A 10772-nucleotide genomic window follows, 5' to 3' on the forward strand; every position below is an offset into this window, starting at 1 on the left:
GTCAGGTTCCAAAATCTAGTCCAATAAAGCAATCCTTTTAACCAAGGCTTGCCAAGGGGCTGCTAATATTCCCTGCCCTACCCACTCAAAAACGCCCACACTGTTAGAATTGGGTGTAGCAGCTGCTTCAGTTCATCAGCTCCTGCTTCCATTTCTGGTTATCTGACCCTACCCTTCATTCAATCTTTCGCATCACGTGATGCTCTTTCCTTCAGCTATTTAAAGGACAAGGGGAACTTCACTTAAGCCACAGAGCTGAGACTGCAGTTAAAAGTACTGTACCAACTCGGGGCTGGACAAGGCTGCACCATGAGTAAATGTGTAAGTTCTGGGGTCTTTGCTTTTTTAATCAAAATTCCCAGCATAGGCTTGTAAGATGTAGAATGGTTCTCTTGCAGAGGAATTGATTGGTTGTTGATTGACAGCCACAAGTGTGGCTTTTCCTCTTTCGGGGTATTGCTTGAGGGACACAGCCGCTTTAATTTTTTGCAGCAAAAAAAAAAAAAATTTACAAAGACTCTTGCTACATTTTAAAAACTGCCTCGTTTATTTTGGCATTTGGGTTTGAAGATCAGAGTCCGCTTCCTTAAATTGCTTGGATGCATCTCTTTAATTGTTTCTGCTGTTTTTTTTTTGTTTTTTTTTTTTTTGAGAAGGGGGAAATAAATACCCCATACTGTGTGCTTATTAATTGGGCTGCCTTCTGTTGTTAATATGAGTTTTATCAATATTATTTATTTATTTAATTTGTATACCGCCCTTCTCCAACAGGACTCAGGGCGGTGAACAGCCATGGTAAAACATAACATATAAAATTTAAAAGCAGTTTAAAAACATTAAATAATTTTGGCTATCCCTTTAAAACAACCCAGATTGTTTGTGATATGTAAACTCTTTTTCGACATGAAACACCTTGAGCACACTGTACAGCTTAAGCACGTGCGATTAAACAGGTGCTTGATAGGTGCAGATTTATTTTTGTGCGCTCGCGCTCTAACTGAAGATAGAAGTTAATTATTTTAAAGGTTTTTCTACATACTTTAGCTTGAGAAAGAGAACATTCTGACTTCATCCTTTAATCTGGATTATATAGATGGCCTTTTACTTTTAATATTCACAGCATTAATCAGCCATTCTGGGACCAAGTCCTAAATATTTCCATCACCTAATCCGGGTGTCAGCAACCTGCGGCTCCGGAGCTACATGCGGCTCTTTGGGCCCTGTGCTGTGGCTCCTTGTCGGGTGATCCCACCACTGGGCTGGCCCCGCCCCTCACCCTTCCCTCCCAGTCACTCATCGCCTGGCCTGAGAAGATAAAGGCGACAGCGGGGAATAGAGAAGCAGCCGGAGCAGAGACAGAGAGATACAGAGAGTGGGGGAGAGAAAGAGACAGAGATACAGAGAAAGGGGGGGGAGGGAGGGAGGGAGGGAGGGAGAGATGTCAAAAGGGTTTTGTGGTTCCCCGTGTTTTTTAATAACCCGTTCTCCGCCCTAATGACCGGCTGGGTAGGCGTGATTAGGGGGGTAATGTATTTTCTAAAACTAGCTAATAATACCACTTTTTTTGGGGGGGAGTAGTAACCTAAAATTTTATATCCATGGAAAGATAATTTAATCAAGAATGTAATGCAATACCTTTTATGAAGGATTTGCTATTAGAATAGCAGTTACAGTATAAAGAAGAAAAGTGAAAAAACAAGATATACAAAAATGATCACCGTGTCAGTTCATACTTAGTTGGGTAACCTTTAGCGTGAATGACGGCCTTACCACGTCTTCCCATGGAGTGAACCAAGTCTTTGAGTTCTGCAGCTGTTCTCATGTGAAACCAAGATTGAATGATGGCTTCTATTAACTGGGTTTTATTGCTGGGTCGCTTCTGACTAACAAGTTTCTTTACTCAGCTCCATAGATTTTCAATTGGGTGAAGGTCTGGGCTATTCCCAGGCCATTCCAGCAGTGGAATAGGATTATCTTGAAACTCCAAAAAAAAAAAAAAGTGGTGTTATTAGCCATCAAACCTCAAAAATACACTTTTCCCAAAAGATTTCCACAATTTTGGCCACTACTGTACATTCCATTACAATGAGGGTCAATCGGACAAGCAGTCCAAAGGGACAGCTTGTGGCCAATTGGCCCCGAGCCACTGTCCAACATTACATTATATACCTTAAAATACCTTCGGAGCCACGGTGGCGCAGTGGTCAGAGTGCAGTACTGCAGGCTACTTCTGCTGACTGCTGGCTGCCTGCAATTTGGCAGTTCGAATCTCACCAGGCTCAAGGTTGACTCAGCCTTCCATCCTTCCGAGGTGGGTAAAATGAGGACCCAGACTGTTGGGGGAAATAGGCTGACTCTGTAAACCGCTTGGAGAGGGCTGTAAAGCACTGTAAAGCGGTATATAAGTCTAAGTGCTATTGCTATTGCCAAAACCACAAAGCACAATACTTTCAGGATTCTGCCAACGTGCCATAGCAACCGGGGCCATTTTCGGTTCCTTTAACCTCAATGTTACAACATGGTTATTTTTACGTGTGTTCCAAGCATATAGTTCCCCTTTTCCCATGACCCAAACTCGCCACATCTTGCAAGTTAAGCAACTGCCAGGGTTAAAAGCGCAATTTCAACATACTTGAAGGTCACAATCCCAGCACACAGATTAATACTGGTTTTATTGCAGGCCCTTCAGCCCTTAATAAACACGATAGTGCAAGTAAGTAGGCTTTTATTAAAGAACAGCCTTAATTTTTCTTCTCAAGTAATAAGCATCACGTAACAATCTGATCAGAAAGAGCAAAAAGTCTGGATAAGGTATGCGGCAGTATATCTGGAGTCGACAGAAGAGAAGAGAACTGGAGAAGATAATAAAATACAAAAATACAAATACAAATACCTTGATTTACAACCACAATTGAGCTACATCTCTCGCATCATTAGCCTACTGCTAAGGTAGCCTGAAGATGGCTTAAGGCTTCTTGTGCAGAAGCGGTGCTTTCCATATTAAGCCAGGATACTGGGTTCTATGTGAAGAAAGAAGAGTATATGGAAAAGGCCACTTGAGATGATGTTACGGGGTTGGGGATTACTTGATTCCAGATCATCAACAAGTCCATTGTGGGCCCACTTCTTTTCGATGTTGTTATGTGACTCTGTGCCTCTTTCACATTTCAGATTTGACTGGGAAAGAGACCTTACACCTAGCTTCTGTCTATATCTATTTATCTATTTATCTATTTATCTATTTATCTATTTATCTATTTATCTATTTATCTATTTATCTATTTATCTATTTATCTATCATTCATCTATCTATCTATCTATCTATCTATCTATCTATCTATCATCTATCTATCATCTATCATCTATCTATCTATCTATCTATCTATCTATCTATCTATCTATCTGTCAATATAATAATTTTAAATTGGGGTATTTTAATTTTTGGGGTTTTAAATCGGCCAAATCTATTTAATTATTTTAATTTTTAATTATTGTTGTGTCTTGTGTTTTTAAATTGGCTGTACACCGCCCTGAGTCCTTCGGGAGAAGGGCGGTATAGAAATAAAATTATTATTATTATTATTATTATTATTATCTATCTGCCAGTCTATCTGTCTGTCTCTTCTAAAATAGACTGGGTGAAACCAGGCTTAATAGCAGTAACTCTGAGAGGGATCTTGAGAGTCTTAGTGGACAACCAATTCAATATGAGCCAGCAATGTGAGGCGGCAGCCAAAAAAGCCAATGCAATCCTAAATTACATTAACAGTGGGATACAATCAAGATCAAGGGAGGTACTAATACCACTCTATATAAAGCCTTAGTAAGACCACACCTAGAGTACTGCATCCAGTTCTGGTTGCCACGATGTAAAAAAGATGTGGAGACTCTAGAAAGAGTGCAGAGAAGAGCAACAAAGATGATTAGGGGACTGGAGGTTCAAACATACAAGGAAGGGTTGCAGGAACTGGGCATGTGAAGAGAAGGACCAGGGGAGACATGATAAGCAGTGTTCCAATATTTGAGGGGCTGCCACAGAGAGGAGGGGGTCAAGCTGTTTTCCAAGGCCAGACAAGGAATAATGGATGGAAACTGAACAAGGAGAGATTCAACCTGGAAATAAGGAGAAACTTCCTGACAGTGAGAACAATCAACCTATGGAACGGAAGTTGCCTTCGGAAGTTGTGGGAGCTTCATCGCTTGAAACTTTCAAGAAGAGAGTGAACTGCCATTTGTCAGAAATGGTGTAGGGTCTCCTGCTTGGGTTGGGGGTTGGACTAGATGACCTACAAGGTCCCTTCCAATTATGTTAATCTGTTAAACAAGATGACCGATCAACCCGAAATTGTCTATCTCTTCTAAAACAGGCTGATTGATTAACCTAAAATTAGCTGCTGTCTCAAATGAGAAATCCTGTAACCCCAAATTGTCTTTGAATGGTCTGATGGAGGAGCCCACGTTCAAAACTCTTTTATCAGCCCTACCATGCCGTTTAAAATGTCCATCTTTTTTTTTATTTTCCTAGGGAGTGACCGCTACACAGTTTAAGCTTTATCCTGGAGAATCGCTCGTCGTGAAAGGGACAATTTTACCAGACTGCAAAGAGTAAGAGGAGGAATTGGGACAAAGTTTCATGGAATGGGGAGGTGGAGGAGGAAGAGGGCTATTTGGGCTTCCCTTCAATTCCCAGAAGTAAAAAGGGGTCACAATGAACATTACAGTTGAATTCCCCCAACACTGACAAAACTATTTAGTAAGGCTGTTACTATTATTCTCATCCTTCCTGTTATCTATCTCCTTTTCTACTTATGACTATAACTTTGTTGTTTGTATCTTTACGATTTATATTGTTTTATTTAATTTCTTAGTATGATTTATGTTGATTGCTTACTTAGTATCCTATGACTAGCACCAGGTGTTGTAACTTATGATTTATGATGAATGTATTTTTAGGATGACTTTGATCATGATTTATCACTGATATCTTTTATGTAAACTGAGAGCTTATGCACTGAAGACAAATTCCTTGTGTGTCCAATCACACTTGGCCAATAAACTATTCTGTTCTGTTCTGTTCTGTTCTGTTCTGTTCTGTTCTGTTCTATGCTATTCTCTATATTTATATCTATATCTATAATCTATCTATCATCTATCTACCTCTATCTATCTCTATATCTATCTATCTATCTCTATCTATCTATCTATCATCTATCTATCTATCTATCTATCTATCTATCTATCTATCTATCTATCTCTATCTGTCTATCATCTATCCTCTCTTTCTCTCCATCTATTCATCCATCTGTATGTCATCATCTATCTCTATATCATTTGCAGTTAAATCTATCACAGGTTATGCAACGTATCCGGTAACTCTTTTTCCAAATGACAATTTTTATTAACGGGCCTAAAATTTTGCGAGCTGCAACTCAAAAATGTTTATGCCTGTTAATAAAATCTGGAGTTAGAGAAGGAGCTGCCTCCTGATTTTTTTTAAACAGCATGGAACAGTGTTTTTCAACTTTGGTTACTGGCTGGCTGGGGAATTCTGGGAGTTAAAGTCCACACTTTTTAAAGTTACCAAGGTTGAAAAGCCCTGACATAGACTAACATAACTCTCTTAACCTGTGGTGATGATTTCCAATTTTTGTGAGTTAAACAGGATGGCTGCATGAGAGTGAATTTTGGAGGAGCTGTTCAAACTTTAAAGGGGGAGTCAGTGGCCTTAAGGCTGTACTGTACGGCCTGCCCTCATTTTGTTTAAAAAATCCTCAGCAAATGTCCTTGCTCTTCGTCAGAGAGCAGCTATGCCCCCACACGCCCAAATCCAAAGAAGTTTTCCAGATGCTCTCCAGACAGTTCCTTGCAAAAATGGTTTCTCTTACGGCCATTAATCTTCTTCATATCCTTTTTTTAGTTGGGGAAGATTAGGAGATAGAAAACCTTTACCAAAATAACTTTTCAGTGCCTGGAAGTGGGCTGTTCCTTCCTTTTGGTTTTCCTAAGAAGAGATATCCCTGCCCATTCATGGTCTGATTTAAAACATTTCCTTCCTTCCTTCCTTCCTTCCTTCCTTCCTTCCTTCCTTCCTTCCTTCCTTCCTTCCTTCCTTCCTTCCTTTTTTTCCCTTCCTCCCTCCCCTGTATTCTCCTTCCTTCTTTCCCTGTATTTCGTCCCTCCCTCCCTCCCTCCTTTCCTTCCCTGAATTCCCCTCCCTCCCTCCCTCCCTTCCCTGTATTTCGTCCCTCCGTCCCTCCCTTCCCTGTATTTCGTCCCTCCCTTCCCTAAATTCCTCCCTCCCTCCATTCCTTCCCTGAATTCCCCTTCCTTCCTTCCTTCCTTCCTTCCTTCCTTCCTTCCTTCCTTCCTTCCTTCCTTCCTTCCTTCTTTCCCTGTATTTCGTCCCTCCCTCCCTCCTTTCCTTCCCTGAATTCCCCTCCCTCCCTTCCTTCCCTGTATTTCGTCCCTCCCTCCCTCCCCTAAATTCCTCTCCCTCCTCCCCTCCCTTCCCTGAATTCCCCTTCCTTCCTTCCTTCCTTCCTTCCTTCCTTCCATCTTTCCCTGTATTTCGTCCCTCCCTCCCTCCCTTCCCTGAATTCCCCTCCCTCCCTCCCTTCCCTGTATTTTGTCCTCCCTCCCTCCCCTACATTCCTCTCCCTCCCTCCCTTCCTTACCTGAATTCCCCTTCCTTCCTTCCTTCCTTCCTTCCTTCCTTCCTTCCTTCCTTCCTTCCTTCCTTCCTTCCTTCCTTCCTTCCTTCCTTCCTTCCATCTTTCCCTGTATTTCGTCCCTCCCTCCCTCCCTTCCCTGAATTCCCCTCCCTCCCTCCCTCCTTCCCTTCCTTGCTTGCTGGCTCCCTCACTTGTATTCCTTCCTTCCTCTCCCCTTCCCTCCCTTCCGAGTTCCTTCTTATCCCTTCCCCTCCCTCTGAAAGTCCCCATTGTGTTCTGGCTCCTCTCACGCTTGTAATTCCACCCTCAGATTCGAGATCAACCTGGGTAAAGACTGTGATAACCTGGTGCTCCATTACAACGCACGTTTTGACAGCAAGGGCGATGTGAACACTGTGGTGTGTAACTCCAGGCGAGGCAGTGCCTGGGAGGCCGAGGAAAGACCACCTGACTTCCCTTTTCATCACAATTGTGAGGTTGAGGTGAGGACTTATTGGCAGGACATGAGACACAAAGAGGGGGGCAGAGGGTCACTAGAGCAGAAGTTGTATCTTTGTGACGCTCTGGAGGAGGGGTCGGCAACCTTAAACGCTCCAAGAGCCACAAAGGTCCTAACCGTGTTGTGGAATGTAAGGACTAAAAAACATTCCTAGGTCAGTCAGAGACAGCTTTATTGCGCAAGGTTCAGAGCCAGATTTGTACCTGAAGCTTTGAACAACCAAAGAACTCTGATACAATGGTTTTTATACATTTCTAAGACAAAGGATTCAGTGAGATCATACATTTTCCATATATGGTTAATCATGAGATCATACATCCGATTTTCCTTATATGGTTACATACACTGGATAATAAGTTCATCTAATTACTTAAAGCATTAATCTTTAGTTTATAAAATTATCTTAGCCGCACAACTTTTCTTAAGTACTCCGAGTTGCTAATGGGAGAGTTACTACTGTCCTTGGGTAAATTTATTGGATTAAGTAACTCTTTGTAAAATATAGGTCTCAGAAGATATATTACCACTTAAAGGGGTTTAACTATTTGTTAATGTAATTTCCAACAAGCACTTTCCTCTCTTATAATAATGTGAATAGAGAGGGTCTCTCAGAGTTCATGTATCCAAGCACGTCTTCCCCTTATAATAATATGAATAGAAAGGGTCCCCCAGAGCCCATATATCTGACTCTGTATGATTCCTATTTTATTCACATTATTGATTGGGGTTTTAATTTGTTTGGGCCAAAACTATTTAATTTGATTTTAATTCCACTTTTAAATTTTGTATGTATGTATTTTATTGTTTGGCTGTGCACCGCCCTGAGTCCTTCGGGAGTAGGGCGGTATAGAAATCAAATCAAATCAAATAAATAAATAAATTTCTTTTATCTACATTATTCTTTATTTGCTATATTTACCTCAACCGGAAGCCCCCGTTCAATTCTGGAGCCAACCAGAAGTCTGGTTCCCCCACCATAGAGTCTCCTCCTAGCATGGCGTCCTTTTTCTTCTACCTGTCCTAACCGAAAGCCCTATCAATTGTGGAGTGACCAGCAACAGGGAGCCGCAGCTCAGTCAGTGGTGAAATGTAAAATTTGTTACTACCGGTTCTGTGGGCGTGGCTTGGTGGTAGTGGGGATTTAATGTGATTGAGTGGGCGTGGCCAACTTTTTTTAAAAAAAAACTTTTAAAAGCATTTTTTCCTACAACCTCTGAGGTTGTAGAAAAAATTGCTTTTAAAAGCCTCTGACGATCCCAGCTGAGCCACGCGATCCTCAGAGGCTTTTTTTTTTTTACTTTTAAAAGCATTTTTTTGGCTGAAGAGGTTGTAGAAAAAATGCTTTTAAAAATTAAAAAAAAGCCTCTGATGATCATGTGGTTCAGCTGGGCATGGGTGGGAGCGGCAGGGATTTTTGCTACCGGTTCTCCGAACCACCCGCCGCCATCGCTACCGGATCGGGAGATCCAGTCCGAACTGGGAGCGTTTCACCCCTGAGCTGAGGGATGAAAGAGCCGCATGCGGCTCCAGAGCCGCAGGTTGCTGACCCCTGCTGTATAAAGAGGAAGGTTAATGCATTTAAGAAGGAACTTCCCTAACTGTACCATGTAAAGTCTATTCTACTTCAAAGTTAACCCTGGATTAGAACCTAATGCTCTTTCTTCATAGTGTAAAACATAACTTTGATAAGCATTCAGAGCCTAAGATCACCAAAGAGACTTTGATGTCCACCCTCAATCTTGGTTTTCTTTTGTTGTGATGTCTTCCAGATCACCTTCAGTTTTACGGACAAGGACATCCGAGTGAAAACGGAAGGGAGTGGAGAAATTATCTTCCCCAACCGGCTGGACCTTAATCTGATTGATTATCTTGGAGTGGATGGAGACTTCAGAATCAAATCGGTGACATTTCCCTGAGGAGAAACCGTCTCCCTTTTGGTCTTGTTCTCTGCTCGAATAGAATTGGTTGTCCCAAACAATTTGACATGATGTTCTAAGCAGGGGGTTGGACTAGAAGACCTCCAAGGTCCCTTCCAAGTTCCAACTCTATTATTCTCTCATTTTTTTCTGGAATTTGTGCATTCCTTTTACCCATTTTTTTTGTCAAAGCAGACACTTGGACTCCTTAAATTTTCACCCTCTTTCTTGCCCATCTCACCTCAAGATCCGTTTCTTTGCTGTGCTGTCTTATGAATGAGCTTCATTTTCCAAGAAATAAAGACCTATGAAGAAGACAGTTGTGGTTCATTTTTTGAAAATCAAGCTTTCCGTTTACATGTCGCCTATTGCAGATGGAATCTGGGTCTTCCAAAGCTTTCAAAACACTTTGGAGATCTTTGCTAAGCTTAAATTAAAGCAAAACTAACCAACCACAAAAAGGTTTCATGAGATCAACAGAACTGCTGAGATAGATGTATGTGCAGGCATTCCTCGACTTACAATAGTTCGTTTAATGACCATTCGAATCACCAGGAGATGGTCAGTTCTAGTCCCGCCTTAGGCATGAAAGCTGGCTGGGTGACTTTGGGCGAATCACCAGGAGATGGTGAGATACAACAGCAGTGGAAAAAGTGACTTATGATCGTTTTTCACACTTATGACCATTGCAACAAGAAGATCCCCATGGTCACGTACGTGATCAAAATTCAGACATGTGGCAACTGACTCATATTTATAACAATTGCAGTGTGCCTGGGTCAGTTCCCACCTTAGGCATGAAAGCTGGCTGGGTGACTTTGGGCCAATCACCAGGAGACAGTGAGTTCTAGTGCTGTCTTAGGCATGAAAGCCGGCTGGGTGACTTTGGGCCAATCACCAGGAGATGGTGAGTTCTAGTCCCGTCTCAGGCAGGAAACCTGACTGAGTGACTTTGGGCCAATCACCAGGAGATGGTGAGTTCTAGTCCCACCTCAGGCAGGAAACCTGACTGAGTGACTTTGGACCAATCACCAGGAGACAGTGAGTTCTAGTCCCGCCTCAGGCAGGAAACCTGACTGAGTGACTTTGGGCCAATCACCAGGAGATGGTGAGTTCTAGTCCCACCTCAGGCAGGAAACCTGACTGAGTGACTTTGGACCAATCACCAGGAGACAGTGAGTTCTAGTCCCGCCTCAGGCAGGAAACCTGACTGAGTGACTTTGGGCCAATCACCAGGAGATGGTGAGTTCTAGTCCCGCCTCAGGCAGGAAATCTGACTGAGTGACTTTGGACCAATCACCAGGAGACAGTGAGTTCTAGTGCTGTTTTAGGCATGAAAGCCGGCTGGGTGACTTTGGGCCAATCACCAGGAGACAGTGAGTTCTAGTCCCGCCTCAGGCATGAAAGCCGGCTGGGTGACTTTGGGCCAATCACCAGGAGACAGTGAGTTCTAGTGCTGTTTTAGGCATGAAAGCCGGCTGGGTGACTTTGGGCCAATCACCAGTTAATGGTGAGTTCTAGTCCCGCCTCAGGCAGGAAACCTGACTGAGTGACTTTGGACCAATCACCAGGAGACAGTGAGTTCTAGTGGTGTCTTAGGCAAGAAAGCTGGCTTGCTGACTTTGGGCCAATCACCAGGAGATGGTGAGTTCTAGTCCCGCCTTAGGCATGAAAGCCAGCTGGGTG

The 10772-nt window shown here is 42.7% G+C and overlaps 1 protein-coding gene across 1 annotated transcript; it reads left to right on the forward strand.

Annotated features, from left to right (window-relative positions):
• Positions 1–212: 212 nt before the first annotated feature.
• LOC139320214 (galectin-1-like) lies at positions 213–9401 on the forward strand. The gene is made up of 4 exons (XM_070948438.1): positions 213–321; positions 4526–4605; positions 6982–7153; positions 8940–9401. Exons 1-4 carry the CDS (start codon positions 310–312, stop codon positions 9084–9086), a joined length of 411 nt encoding a protein of 136 aa, XP_070804539.1. The 5' UTR covers positions 213–309; the 3' UTR covers positions 9087–9401.
• The last annotated feature ends 1371 nt before the right edge of the window (positions 9402–10772 follow it).

Source organism: Pituophis catenifer, unplaced genomic scaffold (assembly GCF_029215685.1).
Source record: "Pituophis catenifer annectens isolate HBS135680 unplaced genomic scaffold, rPitCat1.0.hap2 SCAF_8, whole genome shotgun sequence".
NCBI classification, from domain to species: domain Eukaryota; kingdom Metazoa; phylum Chordata; class Lepidosauria; order Squamata; family Colubridae; genus Pituophis; species Pituophis catenifer.